Raw genomic sequence first — 27,191 nt, 5'->3', positions numbered from 1 at the left:
TACAAAGTCAAAGGAGGAACCACATCAGCAGTGGCACTTTAATAAGACAATACCGAGGGTTTACTTTTAACTTGTTTGAGGGCAAAACACAAAAAAAGTGCTGTTTTTATGCAGTTGCTGGTTTTGCAGATTTTGGCCACACTGTTAGGATTCTTGCTTGATGCTGTTTGGTTTAACAGCATTTGCAACACCACATTTTATGGTCCTAAAATAGTTTATTATCAGTATTGCATGCCTATAAAAAAAGAAAGAGAGACGGGAGGGGGAGGATATAAAAGAAACATATCAGAAGGAGTGAGTCTATTCCTGGAGCTGCACTCCGTCTCCTTCCAACAATGGGGTTTAACCTTACGACTGGCTATCAACTATCAAATGGAAATCCAGCTCTGAATTTAATTTCACTTTACCTAACAGCTAAACTCCTGTAGGCTCTGCCTGTTTTTCTAGTACTTTTTTTCGCTCTTTTTATTATCTGCAAATACTCGCTTTCAAATCTAAAAGCCAGATTGCTGCAGAAATTAAAAACAAAACTATGGCAGCAGCAAAGAAAAAGAGTGAGGAGGAACAAAAGTGCCTGAGCTCTCTCTTTCATGCCTACGATGTGGATAATTCTGGGCGGATTGAAAAAAATGAATTCAACACCATTTGCCAAGAACTCCACGTCTCGTCCCAGGAAGCAGAAGGCATTTTCAATCGCCTGGATGTCGACAAGGATGGCACGGTGACCTTAGAGGAGTTCCTTAGTGGCTTCAAAGAACAGCACCAGGAGGAAGAAGATGATGCTGAAGAAGACACAGACTCCTCAGCTTGGGATAAAAAAGAGCAGGTCCTGTCCAGGTGAGAGGTGAAAAGGCCTGAGTGCTCTGAGTGTAGCTAACAGCAACTTGTCATAGCAAAATGTGTAAAATATGCTTTTGCCTGCATGGGGCGGTCTTCTTTAATGGTAGAGTAGGATTTATGAAAGGTTTGAATCCAACTATTCTTGTGGGTACAGATCGTGTAGTTTAGGATAACAGAAACTGATACTTTGACCTGACAGGAAGCTGAATATGAAGATAAATTAGATGACAATTTATTTATGAAAATGTGGACCAAGCATTGCTGACATGTCCTTAAACAGGAAGCATAACCAATAATCTGGTTCATTAACCTGATTTTTACTGAAGAACAAAGTGTGATGTACTAATCTAGATTTTTTGTGTGTTAAACAAAATTTAACAATATCACAGCTGTCACATTTTGTAAGATATGCGATTGAGGTATCTGGTTTGCAGAGCAGTCTGTAAAATCAGGTCAGTGGGCATCCAGCTGGAGGATTGCTGCTTAACCTGCCATAGGCAGTAAAAACTGAACAATGTGCTTGGTGACTTCATTGTATTCCACGTACTGCACGCAAATTTTAGCTTTTTTGTCAATGGATCCTAATGTTTTTCACACAAGGAAACCATCCTTAGATAACAAGAGTAGGTTGGGCTGTGTTACCATGGCAGAGCAGGAAAATCAGGCAAATGTGCCAGTGTGCCAAAAAGTGATGAAGATGATGAACAAATAAAGTAATTTTGATGTAGAAACAGCATTTCAATCACAAGGTAGAAGGTGCAATTACTTTTTAGCAATCTGAAAGCTACATGTGAGGTTTCTTTAACCTGTTGTAAATGATTACTTTATAAGACAAGGACGTCAGGCTCATTATGATACCTGTTAGTGTAACATTAGAGTATTTTAGTATGTTTTTGTTCATTTTTGTGTATTTTCCCATATAAACTGCAGTGGAAATGGGAAATTGCAGCAATGAGAATACTTACAAAGACTAGAGAGAACATATTTCTTCCATGTTGGTGTATGTTCATTAATTCCATGTTAAATCCAGAATTTAATTTAAAATCCTTCCCATCTCATGCAAAATCTTAAAATATTAGGAGCCATCTCATCTTAAAGACCTCATAGTACCATATCAAATAGGTAGAGCACTTCGCTCTCAGACTGCTGGTTTACCTGTGGATCCTTGGATATTTCAAAGTAGAAGCAGGGAGGCAGGGTGTTGAGCTTCCAGGCCCCTCTTCTGTGGAACCAGCTCCCAGTTTGGATTCGGGAGACAGACACCCTCTCTGCTTTTAAGATTCGGCTTAAAACATTCCTATTTGATAAAGCACATAGTTATGGTTAGATCAGGTGACCCTGCATCCCCCTTTAGTTATATTGCAGTAGGCTTAGGCTGTTGGGGGCTTCCCATGATGCACTGAGTGTTTCTTGCTCACTCACTTTTTTCACTCTCTACATGTTTAGTCGTTACAAATCACTGCCTCTCTTCCACAGAATGTTTTTTGTCCTGTCTTCCTCCCCTCACCCAGGCAGATAGCCGCCCCTCCCTGAGCCTGGTTCTGCAGGAGGTCTCCTCCTATTAAACAGGAGTTTTTCCTTGCCACTGCCATCAAGTGTTTGCTCATAGGTGATCATGAGCAAACACTTGATGTTGAGGTTTTCTCTGTTTTCTCCATGTTTTTGTAGGGTCCTTATCTCACAATATAAAGTGCCTTGAGGCAACTGTTTTAGTGATTTGAAACCATATAAATAAAACTGATTTGAATTTGAAAGGTCCTCAGTATGATATAAACGTAAAGTCTACTATCAAACAGTTAATATTATTGTGTTGAAACAGATAAATAAATTTATATTTATGTATACATGGTTTTTTTTTTAATATTCGCCTCTATTTAATGTGATTAATAGTCAAATAATAATTTGGGCCTGGAAAAAATGGAAATCTAGACTACGTGTGTGTCAGTCTGTTCTTCGCTCAGTTACAGAAACTTCAGTTTATTCAGCTAGAACGATAATAGGCTTTCGCCACAGAGCCACTTTCATTTGGCCTGAAGCCCAGAGGTCTATTGTTAGGAAGAGAGAGGGGAGTGATCACACTGGCAGGTAGCGATGGCAGGCGCGTTACCTGAGGCAGTGAGACGCAGCAGCTTTTTCCGTCCAGCTGGCCATTGGCTACAACAATCTGTAACATCTCGCGTGAAGGCTACGCGGGAGCAAATGCTTTTATTTTAATGATAGTTTGGATTGTTTAAAATGGATTTCTTTGATCAAAACTTTTGTAAGGGCACACCAGCTGTGGTAATGTTTGGATAGGAGCGGATTAACTCTGGAAGTTTGGAGTTTGGACTACTTTTGTTTTTTCCTGGTGTCCGGAAAGTAAAACGCTGGCGTTCCTGTAAGGTTTCAAGGTTTCGTCGTCTCGGTGGTAATTGTAATTTACCGAAACGCCTTCTTTTTTTTACCCCAGCCAGCCACAGCCCCCTATCAAGGGAATGAGCGCAGAGGAACAGGACCGGCTGCGGTCCCTCTTTCACACCTACGATGTGGACAACTCCGGGCAGATCGAACGAAACGAGTTTCTCACAATCTGCGCAGAGCTACAGGTGTCAGCAGCCGAGGCTGACCGAATATTTGACCAGCTGGACGTCGACAAGGACGGCACTGTCACCCTGCAAGAGTTCATCAGCGGATTTCACGACCGCTACGAGGCGGACATGGAGTCAGAAGGAGGCGACCCGTCTGCTGCTTGGGAAGACTTTGAGAGCAGACTGAACGAGCAGGCCAAGTTCATCCCCAGGTGAGAGTGCACAGCTGTTCTCTGGCCGGTAAGGGCGATGGGTACAGACGGGCGGATGTGTTTAAAATATGGAAATGTTCAGGAGATATGAGTGCGTTCAACAGTGAGCGCAGTGTGCGTAAATGTGATAGTGACAATTAATCTTCACAGGGAAAATAGCACCTCTGAAGTAAAGCAAACATCTAATTTAAAAAGGTGAACTCTGGGAAAGATCCAGAGCACATTTCAAAGTTTGCTGCTACAAAACGACGAATCCATTTCCATCCATGACTAAAATCATTATTAATAATATGAAAATGAGAGTGCGCCTGTGTGAAAATCTCTGGATGTTCACGTTTTTATTTTTTTGTTTTTTCCAGAATGCATGTAAGCTAAAGACAGGCATTAATGGTGACCCCCCTCACACACACAGGTGTATGGGAAGGCGCAAGCTGTGCAAATCACTCATGCTCTAACATAAAAGCAGACAAAGGGAGCAAACTCCAAACCATGTTTAACAATTGTGCCATTAATCCATAAATCAAAGTAATTCCTAACAAAAATTCAAAGTTAAAATGCTCTGTTATGATTGTTTAATTTATCTTCAGTTATAGTTTGTCTTGGCAGCCGGGGGTCAGTCCGCCAGGGCCTCCGCTCCTGGCCGCCACCCGGCACACAATGCACCAGACCCCTATGGCGCCTCCTGCGGGTGGTGGGCCTGCGGTAGCCTGGGTTAGTTGTAACATATCCTGGGGTGAAATGTAACACAATGAAATAAGGGTACTGACAAAACATTAACATGTAATCTTTTTTATTCAACACACGAATGCACTTAAAGCCATTTATGTAGCTGTGTGTGTGTGTGTGTGTGTGTGTGTGTGTGTGTGACAGAATGCAGAAATCTAGCTTTTGAACATATCCCAACCCCCCAAAAAAGACAAATTATGGAATTTTCTGCAACTGAATATTTCATTAATTTTGGTTGGTCTTCCTTGAGTTTGGCCTCATTGGATCAGTGGGCATTATAACCTACAACTCTTGCACCAACTTTTGAACATAACAATGAAGCTGAAAAAATGTAGTTGTGCACCAGCATCACAATTCCATTACTTTTTATCATGGCTTAACCTTGGTGTGGTTTGCAAAGTGCCTCAGAAAGATGAGGAAATCTGTTTCTTGCACCCATCCTGATTTATTTCCACTACCAGTACTTCCTACTGGTCCATCTCTGACACAGTGGTCTGCATAATGTATGTGTGGGAACTCAAACAGTGGAGGAATTGTGTTGCCAATGGCATTAACCGCATATACAAAGGCGACCAGTGAACCTCTCTCTGCTGATGTCGTTGCCCCAACTTGTTTAATATAAGTTAAAGTAATAGTGTGGTAAGTTGCAACATCTGCATTATTGTTACAACTAACCCAGACTGTTGCTGTTACAACTGACCCAGACTCCTATAGCCATGAACTAGCTAACATTACAGCCAACGGCTAAAACATTAGCACTAAAGACCTACACAGAATACATCCCCATAGACATACAAATAACATAATTTAAGTTTGATGAGTTTAACTGCAAAGCAGATAATGCTATTACAAATTGAAATAAAGTAGAAAAACGTACTTTTTGGCATACAAATTACTTTTTTTCATGTTAAATTGTCTGTGTTTGACAAAATGTGCTGATTTTTCACATGTGATAGCAGAACTGAGTTGGGCATGCACAGGATGAATCACATCATTTGAAACTTAGCCCTGATTGGAGAAATTGGAAGTGTTACAACTGACCCACGTTACAACTATCCCCGGTCTCCCCTACAGCACTCTGCAAAGTCATTTCTCTTTTCTTTATATTTTGTTAGGAAAATGGAAAATGATTGGAAACATACATGGAAATATAGTATATAAGGGAAAAACAGAGTTGGTAGCATTCTTATGAGTTGATATTTCCTTTATTCTTTAACACCGTCTCATTCTCTAATGTTCAGCAATAGTTCCAGGCTTCTTGAAGGACATATGAAGCTCTTCTTTGGATGTTGGCTGCCTTTTGTTCGATTATCTGTCTAGATGATCCCACACTGCTTGAATAATATTGAGATTCGGGCTCTGAGGAGGCCGGTCCATCACTGACTGTGTTCCACTGTGTTTTTTCTATCTGAATATGCTTTTACTGCTCTGGAAGTGTGTTTGGGAGCATTGTCATGCTGAAACATGAAGCCACTCCCCCAAACCATGACGGAGCCTTCTCTGTGTTTTACAGATGACTGTAGACTCTGACTGTTGTACTTCTCTCCTGATCTCCATCGTGCACACTGACTATGATTGAAACCAAACATTTAAAATTTGGATTCATAAGACATGGTGCAACTGATTCAGTCCAGTTCAGCTTTTTCTCTCCGTTTCTCTTTATGTTTTGCATTTTTGTAGATTCAGCTAAGGAAATGAGAATAAATGATGTGTTTTTGTAACAAGCTGCTAGTAACAAAGTGCCTAAAATACAGTTTAAAACTGATTATTTCCTAAGTGGTTTGTTATGTGTATGTGGCTCATCCTGTGAGTTAGGTGCATTTTTTATGCTTGAATTATTCATAAATCAGTATTAACCCTTTACAGCCGATCGGAGCGGGCACGCTCTGTTTTGCGTAACTATTTTTAAATCCCGGTAGCTCTGCAACCAAGTAAGCTAGCGCAATAATTTTTTTTGCATATGAAACTGGAGGAGTTGTACTTACATCTTATGCCATCAGCTTGTCCTAGGTCACAGTTTCCTTCCACATAAAGCTTTGCAAAAACTGCATAAAAATCACTTGCAGCAACAAAAACATGATATTCCAGAAACACGCTTCGCCGATCCATCAGCTGTTTGTAACACTTCCTACGTCCATCAGCGCGAACTATCACATGACCGCATGACCTGCCCGAAACCGGAAGTGACGTCATTTTGCGGAAATGTAGTTTTTTACGAATGGGGCCTTATGAGCTTGTGTTTTACTTGTTATGTGTTTTAAAAAGTTATGTTTGACTTTATGACTTTCTGTGTCGTTTCTGGGATGCTTAAGACTCATATTGCACTGCTGGAAATAGTTTATTTTGATGCATATGCTGTTATTTTGCAAATTTGCACTATAATATTTATTTTCGTTTTTCCTGCAGTATATAAAAATTGGTGTATTTCAAAAATAAAACTATGAAGACACTCAAAATAAATTTCCTGTGGTGGGAAACTAGTTTGTGCAACTTTTTTGTATTTACAGTTTTGAGGGATAAGCCTCTTAAATTTCTCTAACTAGAAATATATGTTAAAAAAACAAAAACGATTTTCAATTTTTTTGTAGTTTATTGCACTTTTTTGCAATTTATGTAATTACTATGCACCTAATGCAGACATATTATTAAAGTTTGGGCTATAATGGTTGTATTGATGTATAGCAACTTGAAATGCTCCCAAAAATGGCTCCACAGCATGTAAAAATATAATATAAGCTCTGGCGAACTTGGTTCTATGGTAGGTCTTAAAGGGTTAAGTGATAAAAACAGTTCTCTGAAAATGATCACATCCAATGACTGGGCTCGATAATGCTTACTCGCTTTACACACACTGTAGACCTATCCACGTGCATGTGGCCACTGGCCTTACATGGGACTTTTGCTCATGCTGTTGTGTTGCGGCATCAGGACATTGATTGTCACGGTGGTGCCGTCGGATAAATGCACTCTTTCATCTTCAAGCATTTATAGTCACTGTTACATCAGTCAGCTGAGGGAGGATAGTTTGGAAAACCCAGTACACGCTTCACTTCAGACAGATGTCTGTTTTCAGGAGTTGAAAAGATATTTTGTGTGAGAACAAGAAGACAAGTCAAGAGCAAAAAATCAATTTCTTCCTTCTTTATGCTTGAGACTGATCTAATGAGTTATGAACTTTGTTCAGTCTCTCAGCTGATGGAGACCGAGCCTGGAAAGATGGTTTGACCTATAAAAGGCTTTCACTGCTCGGTTTTCAAGAATTTTCTTCTAGGGGGGTCAAATGTCTCTACTCTGCATTTGTTGACATGATCAACTGTTTACAAAAATTGTGTTTGAACACAAATTTCATATATAAATACAAAATTTTACAGGGTTTAATTTGGGTCTCTTCATTTGATTTCATTCTTTCGGCTTTTGCGTTTCTGAGTTCGGGTTTAACACACACCAGGAAAGCTATTTTGTTTTCAGGGTAAATAAACGACAGGTTGTGTCACTGGGAAGCAAAGTGACATACATGAAAAGAAGCATTCATTAAAAATCAGTCTTTAAAATTAGAAGAGTTATTCCAACATCAGATATTACTTAAACTGACACACAAATCGTTTTGTTTTCTACTTGCTAAATAATCTTTAAAGGCTCAACAAAAATGTAGATTTGCTAAATATCTCAATTATGTTAATTGCTGTTAGGGTGGAGCGGTAGATAGAACAAACTTTATAGCAAACTTTCTACCAAGCTGATGAAATACTTTCTTCAGCCACTCAGAATAAAGTAGAACAGTTTGTCTACCTGTCAAAGGAGTGTTGACTTAAGGCATTCTCAATATTGTTTATTTAGTGTTTATTTTGTTTAATATTAGTGTAATTAAAGCTGTACTACACCCTGACTTCTAGTGCGCATGCGCCAACCAGCGTGCAGCCTGTTACAGTCGCTCCTGCTTTTCTCTTAGTTTAGCTCTTTTTTCTTACGTATTCTTTTTTTTCCTGACTTGTATTTTCCTCCGTTTTCTATCTCTTACTCAATCATGTGGATTGAGAGAGTTTTTGTTCTTCTGGTGGCCGTGGAACTGTTACTTTTATCATGGAACGGGACCGCGGCACATCTCCTACACGCACGGACTGTTTACTCCAGAGATCAGCTGATCGCCCTGATGCCGGCCGGCTCGCTGGCCAGGCCCGCAGAAGTGCCCGCAGAAGTACCAGCTGAAATTTGGAGGAAAACACATCGGGGATGCAGAGGTCAAGGACAGAAGAGAAGAAAAAAGGTGACGGTGAGACAGCGGAGGCTCGAAGCGAGGAGGAGGTTTAAACCGTGTCTGCCGTCTATCGTGATGGGAAATGTGCGATCGTTGGCAAGTAAAATCGACGAGCTCTCAGCACTGGTACGGAGTCAGAGGGAATACCGAGAGTGTAGCCTGATGTGTTTCACCGAATCATGGCTGCACCAGGTCATTCCCGATGAGAATGCTTCCGTGGAAGGCTTCCACACTGTTCGGGCGGACAGGGACAGCATCGCTAGCGGTAAGCGTAAAGGAGGTGGGCTTGCTGTTTTAGTTAACAACCGGTGGTGTAACCCTGCCAACATAACAATCAAAGAAAGGATTTGTTGCCCGGACACTGAACTGTGTGCTGTTGGACTCAGGCCGTATTATTTACCCAGGGAATTCTCTCACGTCATCTTGGTGGCTGTTTATGTTCCCCCCTCTGCTAACCCCACAGCTGCATGTGACACTATCCACTCTGCCATAGCTCGGCTACAGACTCAGCACCCGAGTGCCTTTATTGTGATCTCGGGTGACTTCAACCATGTATCACTGGACAATACACTACCAACATTCAAACAATATGTGGACTGTCCCACCAGGGGAGAGAAAACTTTAGACTTACTGTATGCTAACGTCAAGGATGCATACAGCTCCTCCTCCCTCCCCCCACTTGGTAGGTCAGATCATAACCTGATTCACCTCACCCCCCGCTATGTGCCAATTGTGAGGAGGGAACCTGTGACCACCAGGACTGTTAGGAGGTGGTCAGAGGAGGCCTTAGCAGAACTACAGGGCTGTTTCGAGGTGACCGACTGGGAAACACTCTGTGAGCCTCACGCCGAGGACATCAATGGGCTTACTGAGTGTATCACAGACTACATAACTTTCTGCACCGACTCCATTGTTCCAGCTCAGACTGTTCATTGTTACCCAAATAACAAGCCGTGGGTGACTAAGGACATCAAAGCCCTCCTCAACAACAAGAAGAGGGCTTTCAGAGGGGGCAACAAAGAGGAGGTGAGGAAGATCCAGGTGTTACTAAAGGACAAGATCAGAGAGGCTAAGGACAATTACAGGAGGAAGCTGGAGTGGAAACTCCAGCAGAACAGCATGAGAGAGGTGTGGAGGGGCATGAAGACCATCACTGGATTCAGGCCAACCAACAGCAGGGGAGCTGAGGGAGGTGAGAATAGAGCCGACGAGTTGAATCTGTTTTTCAATAGATTCGACACCACAGTGTCTGCTCCCACCCCCACAACCTCACCTGCAGTCAGCCTGGAATCCAGAGCCACACCACTGTGCCAGCCTCTCTCTTCACATGTTGCCTCCTGTGAGATTCCTGACACCCCTCCCCCACCCATCACCTTCACTCAATACCAGGTTGAGATGCAAATGAGGAGACTTCACTCAGGCAAGTCTGCTGGACCAGACGGAGTGAGTCCCCTTGTCCTCAAGGCCTGTGCCCCCCAGCTGTGTGGAGTCTTTCATAAACTGTTTATGCTGAGTCTGAGTCTGCAGAGGGTCCCGGTGATGTGGAAGACATCATGCCTCGTCCCTGTACCAAAGACGCCACGTCCCAGTGGCCCCCAGGATTACAGGCCCGTGGCACTGACCTCCCACATCATGAAGACCCTGGAAAGGCTCATCCTGGACCAGCTGCGACCCATAGTAAGACCACATCTGGATCCCCTTCAGTTCGCTTATCAGCCTCGTCTCGGAACAGAGGACGCCATCATCTACCTGCTCAATCGTGTCTACACCCATCTGGACCAGCCGGCGAGCACTGTGAGGGTCATGTTTTTTGACTTTTCCAGTGCTTTCAACACCATCAGGCCGACCCTCCTGGGTGATAAGTTAGCAGCGATGCAGGTGGATGCTTCTCTGGTGTCCTGGATTGTTGATTACCTGACAGGAAGACCACAATATGTACGTCTCCCACAGTGTGTGTCTGACAAGGTGATTAGCAACACAGGGGCACCACAGGGGACTGTCCTCTCCCCCTTCCTCTTCACCCTCTACACCACAGACTTCAGCCACTGCACAGAGACATGCCATCTTCAGAAGTTTTCTGATGACTCTGCGGTGGTTGGATGCATCAGCAGGGATGATGAGACAGAGTACCGGGCTGTGGTCGACTCCTTTGTCACGTGGTGTGAGCAGAATCATCTGCAGCTCAACGTGGCAAAGACCAAGGAACTGATCGTGGACTTCAGGAAGACCAGGAAACACTTGACCCCTGTTTCAATCCAGGGGGTCAGTGTTGACATTGTGGAGGACTATAAATACCTTGGAGTACACATTGACAATAAACTGGACTGGGCTAAAAACACCACAGCACTTTACAGGAAGGGCCAGAGTCGTCTCTATTTTTTGAGGCGACTGAGGTCCTTCAACATCTGCCAGAAAATGCTGAGGATTTTCTATGAGTCTGTGGTGGCCAGTGCGATCCTCTATGCTGTTGCATGCTGGGGGAGCAGGCTGAGGGTCGCAGATGCCAACAGACTTAATAAACTGATCCGTAAGGCCAGCAATGTTGTGGGGATGGAGCTGGACTCCCTCAAGGTGGTGTCGGAGAGGCGGATGCTGTCCAAGATAAAGACAATGTTGGATAACACCTCCCACCCACTCCATGACATGTTGGTCAGTCACAGGAGCTCGTTCAGTGAGAGACTGAGATTACCGAAAAGCACCACTGAACGACACAGGAAATCATTCCTGCCTGTGGCCATCTCCCTGTACAACGCATCCACTTAACACACTGTTTGCTGCTACAACTACACATGTTTCTTTTCCAAATATTTATTTATAAGTGACTTATGTATGTATGTATGTATGTATATATATGTATATATTGTACTATTCTTAGTTAGCGTATTGTCTGTCTTGTCTTAATGTTGGTTTAAAATGGAGCACTGTAACAAAAAATAATTTCCCCCAGGGATCAATAAAGTATTCTGATTCTGATTCTGATTCTGACTCATTTGTTACACTCCATTTTTCATATCGTAACATCAGTCTTGTTAGCAGATCAAATGAAAATCAGAACTCCAAATGCACAATTGCGAGGAAAACATCAGGATTTTTATCATTTGAAACATTTTCCCACAGTTAAAGACTTTTAACCCTGTTATTGTAATCCAGTGTTACCTACAAGAAATAATCTGTTGTCTGCCATTTATCTAATTAATAATAAAAAGGTAAATTTTTTGTGTGTCCACACCGCCATTGTTATTAAGAATATAAAACAAATACTCAAAAAATATTCAATAAATAATTAAACCTCTTGTGAATTTGTTGGATAATGTCTGTTTTTAGAGCATATTCAGCTGAGTCCGAACAAAGACAGAATTGTTTGTTATTTTATCTGTGTGTACCCTACAGCGGATTTTAAATAGACATTCAAGACGTGAGTGAAGTGCATTTTCAGCTTTAAATATAACCCTATAATGACCTTTGTATCATATTTGACGCATGAGTTTCTGAGACCTCGTTCTCATCAACATCATCAGCACTTGCCATAATTTCAAAATGTTATGGACAAAACTCCTTTTTTTTGTCTAAAATTAACACTGTTGTTAACATAAAGTTGCCAAACACACCCAATGTATGAAATGCCATACAAACAATATATAATTCATATATCATAAAAATATATCATACACAACATGATATAGCAAAAAAATGTTTGTGGATTTTGTTATAAGTTTGTTATAAGTTCTAAAAAATCAGAATTTTCTGGCTATTTTTTGATTAGTTGGGTCTTACAGGGTTAAGGGGATTTAAAAAAAACTTTTACGAACTGTTTAGGAATTATAGACATTTTTTATACTACAACCAAGCCCAGATGAAAATCCATTGAAGTCAGTGACTGAGGTCTAAAGCTCATGGACATCACCAAATGCTGTGTTTCGTCCCTTGAGATGCTCCGCCGGGTTTTTACTGCAGACACCTTCAGCTGCTGCTTGTTTCTGGGTCTCTCTGCCTTTATTGTCTTATTTCATGACTGAAAGCGGCTCTACTAGGTTGTGATCAGGTGACTGACTTGGCCATTGAAGATTATGTCATTTCTTTAGCTTGAGAAACTCTCGGGTTGCTTTTGCAGTCTGCTTTGGGTCATTATCCATTTGCACTGTGAATTTACACTGTGCCTGATCAGTATTAGCAGAGAGTACAGCCCTGTATACTTCACAACTCATCCTGCTACTTCTATCAGGAGTCACATCATCAATAAACACTTGTGACCCAGTTCCAGTCACAGCCATACAAACCTTTCTCTTCCCATCATTTCGATACAAATTAACCTTAGTTTCATCTGTCCAAAACATGTTTCCATCACTGTATTTTATTGTGTTTTCTGGCTTCATCTTCTTGAATCTAACCAGTGGTTTGCATTTTGTTGTAAACCCATGAAGATGTCTCTTGATTGTAGACTTTGACAATGATATGTCTTCCTCTTCAAGAGTTTATTCTTAACTTGGTTAGATGTTGTAAAGTTTTTTTTCTTAATCATCAAAATAATTCTGTCATCATGCACAGTGGTCAATTGCTTTTGAAGCTCTGAAAATGGGACACTGTGTATAAAAATGTTTATATTGTCTAAACAGTTACTGCCATCCTTTTGCAAAACCATTGAATTAAAGCAGGAAGGCTTCACTTCAATCGCATCTTGATTTTATTTTTTTTAATAAACAAAACTACAAAAATATTAATGAATCAAACCGTACAAACCAAAATTCTTTAATGTAACCCTCAATTTCTGCTAGCAAAAATTTGTTTGCAGCGAGCTAATTTATCTCCTGATTTTTCTCCAGGCGTGAGCAAGCAGCAACACTGTATCAGAACATCAGTCTGACTGAGCCCAGACTGATTCCTCAATTTGAGAAAGTCATCCTCAACTTCACCAAAGAGATCAAACAGCAGAACTCAGAGATGGAGAACTTGGCACTTGCCATCAAACGGTGAGCATCATGCACACACACATATATGATCAGTCATTACCTGTGAACGATTAGCAGATGACCTGCTCTACATACTGAACTACAGCCACCCTAATGAGCATGTGGCAAAGATGTAGACAGGACGAGTATGAACCACAGGAGAGAGACTTGAGCAACCAGATCATAAGTAAAACATATAACTACCAGTGCATCAATGTAGACTGAACCTCTTAGTTTGACCTGTTGATGTCAGACATGACATCATCAGTACTTTAAAAATCAGGAAACTCTGGTTGGGCCTTTCCCTACACCTGACGTACACGAAGGCTGAGAACAGTCGATGTAAGTATGCACAAAGGAGTTAATTCTGCAGCCTAAAAAATACAAAGCAACCTGTGACAGAGTCTTTGCTTTAATGTGCTGAATGTTTGATTTTGATGGCAACTTAAAGCTTACACAAACAAACCCAGGGTAGTAGGTGCAGCAATATTACTTTGACAATAGCAAATCATAGCAAATAAACATAGGTAGAGAGTAATGTGCTTAATGTGGAAAAAGTCAATACTTCTGAGACAAGTGGAGAGTATTCCAACTGCTCATCCACGTTGTCACAGTGGCTGTTATCGCAAAGTGGAAGAATAAAAGAACTACAGCAACTTGTTCCTAAATTAGCAAAACATTTAATATTATGAGCGGGATTACTGAGTTGTGAGGGACATAAGTCTCTAATGCGCAGCTGACTCAGTAATTACCGCGTTATAAACCTCCTTTGGCATTTAACATCAGCACAAACACTGTTCTCAGGGAGCTTCGTGTCATTGGTTTCCAAGGTCAAGAGCTAAATGCAAGCACAATGTCAGGTATTGGATGGATCGGTGCAAAGCATGCCAATGCTTATAGGAGCAGTGGAAGTAAAAGTCAAGCTCACGTTTCCCTGTCTGGCAGTCTGATGGACAAGTTTGAGTCTGGCCAGTGCCAGGAGAACCCGAGTTGTGTGCCAGCAGTGAAGTTTGGGGGAGTAGGGATAACAGGAAAGAAGAGTGTGAGTCAGGCCCTCTCGTCTAACATCAGTATCTGGCTTCAAAAATGTTCTTATGTATGATTGGACAAAAGTAGCATGACTGTTTGACACTGATAGTCAAGCTTGTTTTCTAAGAAATTACAAATGTTTTGTGTCAATCCAAATGTCAGGCGAACAATAAATACTGTCACAAATCAGAAAGTTAAGTTAGCGTCAGCTGCCTGGATCACATGGATAGAAATATCTGGAGTCTAGTGAGGTGATCTTATTACTGTGTTACAGAGCGCAGGACCAAGCATCAATGCAGCTCAGTGAAATGGAGGAAGAAATGGACCAACGCATTCAAGCTACCGAGAGAAAAACACGTGAGCAGGTGGGACCAATACCTAGCCCACACGACACACATATGAGACCCTCCACTGCAGACCCGTGACTTTGTGTTTTTACACTGTTTGCTTTTTTTCGGCTAGTTGCTATGATGCGTTTCTTTCCCTGGAGTTTGTGTAGGCAAAGTGATAAGCAGGGCGCGTTTGTTCAGCTCTTCCCTCATGTCAAACAAACATACGCAGCCGTGTAGCAGCTTACTGATCCCAATTCAGACACGCCTGCTGCTCTCACAACTCTGTGGATATAAAACAGCAGATAACTCGAGGTGCTGGGGCATGTTTTATCCTCTATTCTAAAATGATAAGGCTGTATGTGTTGGTGGTGATAAGGATGGTGGTGTGTGGATGAAGATGATAATCTATAAAGAGCCAAGTCAGCTACATCAGCATGTGGCTGACCTGAACTTTGAATTGTTTAACCTGCTTTTTATTGACTGATGAAGTTAAATCTCTATGAATTCTGTCTGTTTGTCAAACGTATCCACATCCACAGCTAGAGTAGGCAAATTTGTTATTACAGCAGCTTTTTAATGCCTAAATTTAGGTCTGTTTATGTCTTAATATATCGTCTATGAATTAAAAGCCCCCAGATTTGGAGCCTCATGAAAGCGGCAGATATTTCCCAAAATCCAGCAGAACACATAATCAGTGTTTTGTGGAAAATGATAAGCTTTGATAACAGCATTTAGCTTTCCATAACATGAAATAAAATGCAATAAAAGGAAGAAAAGCTGACAAAGACTGGCAGAAACATAAAGCATCACTTGTTATATCAGGAAACAAACCATTGAATTTATTTAAACATGTTGATTTTATCTGTGGTCCTGACGTTTCTTTAAAAGCTGTGAATATAAACTCTGTTTTATCACTGTGCCTAAAGTTATGTAAGTGTTCTCCATTGACTCAGCTAACTCGGGCTCTACTGTTTGTTTTGTCTAAGAAAAGCACACAAAATTAGAGGGCGGTCACCTGTATCCTCTCACACCATGATATTCACACTGTCATATCCTGGCACCTGTAACGGAGGAATTTATTTTGGAAATTGTACATTTAAAAAAAAGTTTTTGATTCCTCAGACCCTTCATCAAGGGGTTTAAAATCCACTTTAAAATGGCTTTATGCAGAGTAAGAAGCAAAAGCCAATCACACACATACACAAACACACAAATCATACAGTAAACTGCCTTTCTGATGCAACTGATTGATATATTTTCTGTTTGGGGGGGTTTGTATTTGTGCTTTTGCAGGAGAAGAAGCGAGCAGAGGCTTCGCTGAGTGAATTACGAAGAAGTTATGAAACTGAAGTGTGTGAGCTGCAGTGTAAGATCCAGAGGATGCAGATGGTACATTTTTAACTTGTCTGACTGAGTTCTGGTTTTTTACAACACAATTGCTGTAGTGGTGGTTTTAAACATATTTATATGATACTGACACGATAAGGATTTTACGCTCGAAACAAATTTAGATCCAAAATGCTGACTTTAACTCATTTTAATTATATTAGTACATTATTAGTAAATATATTAGTACAATGTAAAATGTTAACTTTAATGGAATCGGGTTTAAAATTGATTGGTATACCATTCAATTTATACCACATTTTTCTTAATGATTAATTAATTGAGTAAATAAACCTTTGATTTTATATATCTCGTGTTTATTGAGGATGAAGAATAATTTTCTGGGTCCATTTCAGAACTTAACATCTTTGAAAGCAGGAAGCAGCTTCACAGAGTCCATTAAATCTCAGCTGGACCTCTTTAACTGAAACTTCACAGTAAATATTTGGATAAGAAAAATCTACTATTGCTTCTCAATCTGACTGAGGTCCTTCTTACTGAAGATTTCAAGTCAGCTGTTTACAAGGGAAGTGATTTCATACAATCTTGAAGAGCAGATCAAGCATGCAGAGAAGCAAGTTATTGTGTTGGGTTGGTCTTAATGAAGACATCTGTGTATGTGTCCAAGCATTTGCATCAGGTCTGAGAACATGCACGGAAAAAAGCATCCCGAAAGTCATCAGGTTAAAATGTTTAAATAGTACAAATTTAGCCGTTTTATGAAACTTTTTTTCCCCACTCCTCTGAAACTGATTTGTAAGAGCTGTTTATTTTTATTTTTTTGAACCAATTAGAATCGACATTTCTGGATGCATGTACAAGTAAAAGTAGCCCACAAGAGTGAGTAGGTCGAATAATCTTTATCCTATACATTTCAACTTTACCAGATAGAGGAGAAGTACAAGAACATCACAGTGAAAGACGAGAGCCCGGCCTTGAAGAAGAAGATCAATGAGCTAACACTGGTGAGAGTGAATGTATTTGAACTCATTTATACAGTCATTATGCTTCCTGCTTACAACACACAGCTGTAATCTTCTGTTTTGCTGCTTGTCTGTGCGTCTGCAGGAGAACCAGCGGTTAAAGCAGGAGCTGCTGAGGTCTCAGACCAAAGTCGCCTGCCTGCAGAGTGAGATGGACTCGCTGAAGACCGAGCTAACCGATCAAAGCATCAACTCCGAGCGGTAAATCGGTTTGGCTGCTTTCGTTAAATAATTTAAACCCTCGGTACAGATTTTGACGTGTGGTCCGTGGAGTTAAAGTTGAGCACCACATCTAATTAGCCACATGTTATTTATTCTTTTTACTTTTTTACATCGATGATTAAAAAAGAAACAAAAAAAAGAAAAAAAAGATTTGTACTTCACATCATTTAGCTCTCTCTAAACACATACAGTTTCACTGCACACCATGAAAGTCTAAACCTCCATTATTGATGAAAAGAAGTTGCAGAACAGGTTTGTATTTCCACCTTTTTCTTTCCTTGTTTAAAGATTAATGAGAACTTGAGAAAAATAAATATTTACACTTGTAAAACCACTGAATACACTTCATACCAGCTAAATGTACTGACTCTAGAAGAATCCAGAATACCTTATCACACGACCCCACCCCTGAGCCGAGTAACAGAGACAGACGACAGAGGCACAACCTCTCCTGGTTGTCTGTCTGCATGTTGGCTCCTGAGAATTTTATTGTGTTGTCACAGCTGAAACAGGATATCCTGGAGTGCCTTCACACGTACAATAACATCTTTGGGAGCGTTACCTAGTAACAGACGCAACAGAGACAAAGGGAGGAGAAAACCCCGCCTGCTTCTGACTCATTGGGTTGACACTTTTGTTCCTCCATCTCTGAGGAGTCTCGCGTGTCTTTCAGTAACTTTGCACAACTGTGACAGACGTGTAAAAAAGGAGAAGACTGTATAAAAATATCAGCCATTATTTAATGGGGAAACTATGATGATTTTATTGAAAATATATAATAGAATTGCGCTGGAGAGATTATATCTCTCGGCTGGCCTGGGAACGCCTTGGTATTCCCCCGGATAAGCTGGAGGAGGTGGCTGGGGAGAGGGAGGTCTGGGCCTCTTTGCTTAGGCTGCTGCCCCCGCGACCCGGCCCCGGACAAAGCGGATGAAGATGGATGGATGGATGGATGGATGGATGGATGGATATATAATAGATTCAAGATTGATCTTTTTACCTACTATGTTTTTACATATCACAATAAGAAAAAACTTCCCAATAAACCATTTAGCAGGGGAAAAAGAAAAAGCAGAACAGAGGAGGGATCCCTCTTCCAGATGTTTATATTTTACATTACCTACCTTCAGACAGCAGATTGTAAATAAAAGAAAACCATAGTGCTAAAGCCAGTTTTCTGTATCAGGCTGTATGCAATTTTTGTTTACTATTGGAATCACCTCACTTCTGAAGCAGCCTCCAGTGGCCACTAGAGATGCGGCATATAACCCATGTTGGTTATATTTTGCAGCAGCTGCTGTTTGACTGAAGATCCTAAATTTATTTTAAAGTATTGCATCTTTAGTTTACTTTGGTTGCTTCCCCTTCTGGTTTAACAATATAAGAATTAGTCAAAATTAAGACTTTGTAGAATTTATCATTTGAAAGTGTCATGTAATTAATATCCATAGTATCCTTATTTTCTCATTATATTGTTTTATGTACTTTAATCATGAAGGTTTGTAAAGCAAGGCCACTTTTGACTCATAAACTAAGTGCTCAGCCAGACTGAAAAACAGGAAGTTTTAGTGCACAGGCATATTAATAGATAAGACACAGAAAAGAGGAACTTTATAACCAATGTTTGAAACTGTGTGACGTGTAAAGTACCAAAATAACACCTATATGAGGCACAGTTTATGATTCTAATGTTCGAGATCCTGCAACTGGCGTTTGGGCTGTGCAGGGGGTCTCTCTCTTTCGGAAGATGATTGAATAAGAAGAAATATAAATGTTTTAACACACTATGAGTCGGTGTTCTCTCTCTAATAAAAGTAATCCGTACATTTAAGGAGTTTGTGTTGTTTAAGCTTTGTGTAGAAACTGAGGCCCTAAACAGCGATGAACATACAAAAATATGTAACACTTTAGATATGTTTTTTTTTTTTAATTGATAGATAAATATATGCTTGTGTTCAGATTTAGTAACATTTGGCTCCACAATGTAGTGGTTTACACATTCACCTTAAAAGAAGGAAGAAGGCTTTCTGGTGTAAAGCTTTTCTTTAGATTCACTAACTGTGTCTCTGTCTGTCTCTGTTTTCCTTCAGAGACGAGGAGCTCATGAAACACTTCTCTGATGAACGAGACATCCTGGAGAATCAGATTGAGATCCTACAGTAAGCCAGATAATAACACACACACACACACACCTGCTGAAACAGATTTTACAAGGTTGCCTACATTTAAAATGTCTTTTCTGTGTGTGTGTGTGTGTGTGTGTGTGTGTGTGTGCGCACGTGCAGGACAGCCAACAGGAAGCTCCATGACAGCAATGATGGCCTGAGAGCAGCTCTGGAGAGGATAACGAGGGTAAATCTTAACACTTAACAAAGTTACTTCATTCACAAAATAAATAAAGACATTTTAAATGTCTTCAGTTAGCACATTTTCGTATCTTAGTTTGATTTGATCCACTCATTTGATTGGACTGCAGCCTATTTTTAAAAAGTAATTAGTCTTTAAATAAATTTATCCTAAAAGCTCATATGTGCAAAATGTTATTTCATTAATTTAACTTATCAGTAATTTGAAAAATAAAATTTCTGGGAATTATTTCATCATTTAGGCTCTAAGGGGTCATTAAAAACTATGCACTGCCTTACAACATAACATCATTCACATCTAAGATTATAACAATACATTTTATAGTTTATTTTTGTTTCTTGTGTGTAGCAGTCTAACGGAGGATCACCAGGAGAATTTAAGGAAAGAAGCAGAAGTAAAAGCATCTGCTACACATCACCATATGCATTATTAGACAGGTACGGTCTACAAACAACACAGATGACAAAGAAGAGCATCTGTGCATTAAATGTACATTAATCATCTGTATATTCTCTGCACTGGCACACTAGAGCTGGTCTTACACCAAAAATGGAATTATTTTGTTTTCCTAAAAAACAATATATATATATTTAAACTGTTTTATTTTTATTTTTCAAATAAATGTTGAAGTTACTGTAGAGTTTACTTGGCTCCGACAGAAGTTATCGGTGCATTCAGATGTTTTTGGAACTGACAAGGTTTCTTTTCCCAGAACATGTGACATTTTTATTTGTCTAGTAGATTTTGCTGCAAGTTATTTATTTAAGCCGCTGTGAGAAGCTGAACCATGAGATTCTGCAGTTATCCGGCATAAAGGTTTTGTTTTTGTACCATAAAGCAGCAAATTCAAGCCCAGTTTTGCACTAATAAGAACTTTTTGCATCTTAAAACGAGACAACAAAAGTATTTTCTTTTGACCAGTGAATACAATGTATGTGAGGATTAGTTTTGCCTCTCTGAAAAGTTAATTAAAAAACGATTCAGGTATGTAATTATTACAGTTTTAGCTTGTGGTTCTGCCTTTTGGCACTTTTACAGGCATTTAGGCAGAAGCAATATGAAAACAACATATATTGCACACAAGATCATGTACTTTATACAAAAACTACACATGCACATAACATTTTAAAATATTGTTTACAGGTTTTATATATAACTTAAAAATTGATCTATCATATGTTTTTAGTACTTTACTTTATTACTATTCATTAAAAACAATGTAGACTGTGTAAATGTTATTACAAAAGAGCGTATTAACCCAAAATAAGTCCAGGACATAAAAAAAAAACCTCACATCTAGCTTCGCAGGTATTCCATCAAAAATCCTACAGGAAAACCAACAAAACTACTTTATGTGTGAAATGATCTATTACCTGAAGCACACACAGGAGGAGATTTTGTGGTTTTTTTTATTGCCTTTCTCGTCCTCAGGTACTCCCAGCGCATGGACGAGTACCCTCTGTTCAGCCGCCGGCCCAGCGGTGACACCCTTGCCCTGGCCATGTGTGACCCTGGCTTGAGGCGCAGGCACAGCAGCGAGTGTGAGGAGGACAGCCTACCTGAGATCTACGTGGACAGTGGCCTGTCGACGCTCAGAGGCTCACATGGAGGCTATGACTCAGAGCATGAGGTCAAAGGTCAAGAAGAAGAGGACGAGAATCACAGTCCGGAGAAAAAAAAGGAGGACGACGATAACAACGACAGTGTAATCGGAGAACTCTCTGACACTGAGGTAAGACCATAATCATGTCTAGCTTATAGCTACATATTTGTTTTACCAAGTCTAAGACTTAATAACATAATAACTAACAGACACAACAGATGTAATAACTTGAAGAAGAAAGGAAGTGGGCTTATTCAAGTCTGTGGAGACGTTTCACCTCCAATCTAAGAGGTTTCTTCAGGTATAAAAGCAAAAGATGGAGAGTCCCAGGTATTTAACCCTTAGTGGGGGTGTTCCCCTTTGGAGGTGGTTCTTGGTCTGCTATTGATCGCGTGCGTCATCACATGAGCCATGCTGTGAAAAAAGGCATTACCATCACCGGGGGTTAAGGGTGAAGCCACTGTGAGGCCTCGCCCGACCCTATCATGTGACCTATTGAGGTCACCTACAACAACAGTGGAAAGACTTGAATGGGCGTTGAAGTGCCTGGAAACCGTTGCCAACCTTTGTTGCACACATAGTGTTCATGGCGATGGCCTCTTTTGCTCCTCCTTTAAAACATCTGTCTTCCCTCCAAAGAGCTTCCTTTTACCTTTTAGTGTAGATCTACACCTGAGTCTGTTCCTGTTGAGGTGCCTCTTCAATGTTGTGTCATGCATTTGTGGAGTGGCTGTTGGGTTTCTGCTGCATAGATCTCCAAGTACTCCTGCACTTTGATGTTTAGCTTGTGTTTGGGAGTTTTGATCTTGGGATGGACCCGTTTTTGCACCGTCACGCTTGAATAAGTTTCTCTGACTAACCTGTTTGAAAAGGGATGACCAAGTTGTTCCATAGGGCTGTTACCTATGATACCTATGCATACACCATTTTAATTCCCTCTTTTTCAAGCTCTTGAGACCACCATGACCTGGATGACTGAGAACCTACATAGACGATAATAATTAATGATTAAATACAAACTGGTATTTAAACACATAGAGAGTGAAAATAGCTAACTCCAGGGGGGAAAAGCGTATTCTTGCCTTGAATGCTTAACTATCTGCTACTTTGTGTCTATATCACAGCCAGCAGAGACACAGGATGGGGAATCAGCATTCGGATCAGACAGCAGCTCAGTTTTGGACTGGAAGCCATCTGAACCACCAGCTCCAACAACGAGAAAGGCCCTCAGTGCCATCAATGTTCAGGTGAGAGAGAAAATTATGAGAGGAGTCATAAAAGAGGGTTCTTTTATTTTGTAAGAAAGGTCAGAAAAACAGGATTATTGGGGTTATTGTTGAAATTTAAGTTACAGTCAGATTTCTGGAAAAAAATTTGTAATTATTTAGAGACCTTACCAGACTTTGTGACCCTTCGTCTCTTCCTAACATTTTGACACTGTAGAAAAAAAAATGTATGAGAAGGTACATTTCGCTCTGTAGTAGCTATGGCTGTGGACTTATTATGTGTAAATCGTCGCTAGTAAGAGTTGAGGAAACTGCAAAATGATCATTGCTGATGATAAAGTGAATTCAACTTGAAGCAAATGTGCAGAAAAGTTTCCTGGAGAGCACTACCTTCCTGTCACCGCTACAGAAGAAGGACAAGGACAGCACTGACCTGGGCTACATGACGTCCGAGAAGGCTTACAGGATCGTGTTAGCTGGGGACGCTGCTGTGGGGAAATCCAGCTTCCTGCTTCGCCTCTGCAAGAATGAATTCAAAATGAACTCTAGTGCAACTCTGGGTGAGCTGGACACAAACTAAAAGCAAGCATTTTAATGTCATGTCCTCTTCTCTACAAGAAGCCTTGTAAATAAAAGCTTGGAGGAAGTTTCAGCTGACTGGTTAATGCTTAATTTTTGTAGACTGTGAAGTAAGATCATTAAAATAGTATAATGTAGTTATTCTGATCAGCTATTAAACACTTTCACTTGCTTCCTTCTTGACTGGCTCTTCTTTGTGTTTTCAGGAGTGGATTTCCAGATGAAAACACTAATCGTGGACGGAGAGCCCGTGCTGCTTCAGCTCTGGGATACGGCGGGGCAGGAGAGGTATGTGTTGGTGTGGATAGTACGTGTTGCTATTTCTTGACAATAAATAGCACTTCATTAGTGGAGTACATGAGGTTTGTAACTGTCTAGTTTGAGCCATCTCCTGTGCTATTTTCAGGTTTCGCAGTATTGCGAAGTCTTACTTCCGCCGGGCAGACGGTGTTTTGTTGCTGTACGACGTCACCTGCGAGAAGAGCTTCCTCAATATTAGAGAGTGGGTGGATATGATTGAGGTAAAGCAATACCGTCCACAGCTATACGGTTACCACCTGACACACTTTGAAGTGAGATGTCCAGGCATCAGAAACATGTATAATATAGTCATATGGTTAAGTGTGTCCACTGTGACGCTGGCAGCATTTGTGTTATCAAAAGATATTTAAAGGTCACACTGATGATTCTGCTTGTTTTTCTTCATTTACATGCAGCCAATATGTAAGTGTTGGATAAGCATGCATTCAATATGATCTGGTGTTCTGTGTGTGTGTGTGTTGTATATTCGGCCAGTGGTGTTCAGAAGTTTGTGCTCAGTGTAAAACAAGTTCAGCACACCTTCCGTAACCTGTCACAAGAGATTTCAATATGATTATTATTATTGTTCATTGTTTTTCTTGGCAGGATGTGTCCCACGAGGACATTCCCATCATGCTTGTGGGTAATAAGTCTGATCTTAGACAAGATGGAATTGGCTGCGTTCCTGCCAGCTACGGGGAGAAACTTGCCATGGTAATTAAAAATAAAAAATTTTACCAAACATTTACAGTTACCTGTTACACATCCAACTTGGAGAGAAATTATTTAAACTGTAACCTGTAATTCGAGGAATGAATGGCAGTTAATAAAAATATTAAAACATTAAATGTTTTCTGTCTCTGACCAACAGACATACAACACTCTGTTCTGTGAAACTAGCGCCAAAGATGGATCCAACATCCTGGAGGCCGTGCTGCACCTGGCCAGGTGAGATTCACATACCTGATTATTCCAAAACAAAACAAAGCTGTGGGACTTCATGAATTAGACATTAAGAAGCTAACATTTTGTCATTAGTTTAGTGGGTGTTTCACTTCGTTATTGGAGGATGGATGTTGTATATACAGCTTATATCGCATCACTAACTAAGCATTGCCAGTGTTGATCAGTAACACATTAAGAACAACAAGTTTAAACGTCCACCAAGGGATACGTCATTGTATGATAACCATAAATACTGCTTGATCTTTTGTTTTACAAGTGAAACGCTTTCTGGCATTTAAAAGTAAAACTTTCTTTTTCTTTTTTCTTCCACATTCCCATCTTTCACCTGTTTACCCGTCTTACCTGTGTTTTTTTTCCACTCCACAGACAGGTAACAAAGTTCGCCAACTATGAAGAAAAAAGCAGACGTCAGTCGCTGCCGATTTTAGACGCTCCCAGAAATCAGCCAAAATTCTCCTGCTGCACCTGATCAAACTCGTCCACACTGGACTTAATGTGGACTGTGCACATGCAAAAAGACATGAAAAGCAGAGCAGGAACAAATGATCAATGTGAATAACCGCAGCTGGATTAAGAGGGTGAAGTAAAGAAGTGGAGAGACGGGACATTACAAACATTTATTTGCTAAATCTTTTAACCGCTGGATCTTGGCTTAAACCTCTCGCCATGTCAAAGTTTTTTTTCATTATGTTATAACAAATTTGCCTTTTTCTGTTTGGTGTCATTTACACTGTTTGACTAATTGCACGTTAAAGCAGGTGACACAGGAGAAGCGAAAGGTAGCTGTGAGAGTAAAGTAGACTTTTAATGTGAGGTTTAAATCTGAGGCCAGGTGAGTGAGTATGGTTGTGATATTTATGTTGTTAAATATTTGCACATGGCAGAAAATAGAAAGCTAGTTTGGTTTATGTTCATGACAAGAAAGTACAGATCCTGATATACAGTGTTGCAAAACAGTTCCTGATTTTTTTTTGTTTTGGTTTTTTTTTTTTTTGGCATATTTGTCACACTTCAGTTCTTATATGATGATTTCATTTATTAAGGGGGGTAAAGCTGTTTAAATCCACCTGATAAAGTAATTCTTCTTAAATCTAGTCAATGTTAGTCACCCTCAGCACCTCAGCAGCAGAAATGGACAGTGAGTCTTTCACATCCCTGTGGAGGAATTTTAATTCACTCTTGTTTGCAGATTGGCTTTAATTCAGCCACATTGGAAGGTTTTTGAGCATGAATGGCTTGTTTAAGGTCTCAATCTGATTTAAGTCCAGACTTTGATTTGTTTTTAATCATTCAGTAGTGGACTGGCTGGTGTATTTGGGTCATTGTCCTGCTGCATCACCCAAATATGCTTGAGCTTCAGGGCAAGCTGTGTTAGTTGTATGCAGATGTGACAGGACTCAAACTCTCCAAGTTGTTAAACTTTTGGTTAATTTGAGACAAGCTTTTGTGTACTCTGCCATCGATGTCAGTTTTGCTCAGTTTCTTTCTCTTTGTTGCATATGAACACTGACCTTAACTGAGACAAGTGAGGCCTGCAGTTCTTGCTCTGTGTTCTTTTGTGACCTCCTGGATGAGTCATCGATGTGCTTTCGGAGTAATTTTTGCAGGCTGGCCACTCCTGGGAAGGATCATCACTGTTCCAAGTTTCCTCCATTCATGTATAATGGCTCTCACTGTGGTTCACTGGAGGCCCAAAGCCTTAGAAATGACTTCATAAGCCTTTCCAGACTGATCCATATCAATGACTTTGTCTCTCAGCCATTTCTTTTGATCATAGCACGATGTGTTGGGTTTTGAAATATTTTAGCCTTCTCCACTTTGTCAGACAGCTTCTGTGGTTAATCACAGAAACCGTTTACTATGATTTAACAACGGGAGCCAATTACTTTTCCACACTGGACCAAGTAGATTTTGATAGCTTTTTACCTTTAAGAAAAGATAAAAACATTTAAAAACCTCATTTTGTATTTAATCTGGTTATCTTCATTTACTATTAAAATTTATTTGATGATCTGAAACATTTAAATGTGACAAATATGCCAAAAAACTAAGACATCTAAAACTAAATGGGTTAATACTTTTTCATTGCACTGTAGCTTTGCTCACCACTGCAACAATCATGTAATTACATTTGCGCTCGGTTATTTTTCCTCTATGTACAGCTTGAAATGTTTGATGTTATTTATGTTTATGGTCATATCAGAATTTACCGCCATCACGTAGACACCAAGAATCACGGGAGAGCCTAAAGTGACAAAGGCTCGTTCTCTGTTCATCACGACAAACCCTGGTGCAATATCGCAACCTACCATGTTTATTATTATGATGCCACAGCAGTGTTACTTTTTCGTCTTTTCATTGAGGATAATTTTGTGTTGTAGAATTTATTATCTTAGGAAATGACCCGATAGTTTAGGTAAAACTTTAAATAACTAATTTATTACACAATGAGTAGGTAAACATGAAATACAGGGGGCAGAGAACAGAGTATGGCTTTAACTGTATAAAGTTGTAATCCTGGTGATTTGTTCAAACTCATTTTATGGATCTCTTTTATTAATATTAGAGAAAAAAACAGTTATATTATCTAACTGCTGAATAACTGTATCGGTGTCTGTAAGCTCGGAAATAAAATCACTGGTTGGAGCTGGA

At 40.2% G+C, this 27,191-nt stretch overlaps 1 protein-coding gene across 3 annotated transcripts; it reads left to right on the top strand.

Annotated features, from left to right (window-relative positions):
* The first annotated feature begins 303 nt into the window (after nucleotides 1-303).
* On the top strand, nucleotides 304-27,191 carry rasef (RAS and EF-hand domain containing). Of its 3 annotated transcripts, none has more exons than XM_082555185.1 (18): nucleotides 304-837; nucleotides 3,290-3,619; nucleotides 13,421-13,567; nucleotides 14,850-14,940; nucleotides 16,201-16,296; nucleotides 17,181-17,258; nucleotides 17,362-17,477; nucleotides 19,589-19,657; nucleotides 19,784-19,850; nucleotides 20,217-20,302; nucleotides 21,297-21,597; nucleotides 22,593-22,715; nucleotides 23,104-23,254; nucleotides 23,480-23,561; nucleotides 23,680-23,794; nucleotides 24,180-24,287; nucleotides 24,445-24,521; nucleotides 24,906-27,191. In XM_082555185.1, exons 1-18 carry the CDS (start codon nucleotides 533-535, stop codon nucleotides 25,006-25,008), a joined length of 2,445 nt encoding a protein of 814 aa, XP_082411311.1. In that variant the 5' UTR covers nucleotides 304-532; the 3' UTR covers nucleotides 25,009-27,191. The 3 variants fall into 3 exon arrangements, with proteins under 3 accessions (XP_082411311.1, XP_082411310.1, XP_082411312.1); XM_082555184.1 differs by having other exon boundaries at nucleotides 20,214-20,302; XM_082555186.1 differs by lacking the exon at nucleotides 304-837 and adding an exon at nucleotides 2,900-3,217 and having other exon boundaries at nucleotides 20,214-20,302.

Source organism: Aulonocara stuartgranti, assembly GCF_965226115.1.
Source record: "Aulonocara stuartgranti genome assembly, chromosome: 12".
Classification (NCBI taxonomy): Eukaryota; Metazoa; Chordata; class Actinopteri; order Cichliformes; family Cichlidae; genus Aulonocara; species Aulonocara stuartgranti.
This window is presented reverse-complemented; position numbering and strand designations above follow the sequence as displayed.

Bases quoted from the DNA above. Each gene is read 5' to 3' on its own strand.
- rasef (XM_082555184.1), top strand. From the start codon at position 533: ATGGCAGCAGCAAAGAAAAAGAGTGAGGAGGAACAAAAGTGCCTGAGC. The intron at 838-3,289 runs GTGAGAGGTGAA...TTTTTACCCCAG, and splicing joins AAAGAGCAGGTCCTGTCCAG to CCAGCCACAGCCCCCTATCA. The intron at 20,303-21,296 runs GTACGGTCTACA...TCTCGTCCTCAG, and splicing joins CCATATGCATTATTAGACAG to GTACTCCCAGCGCATGGACG.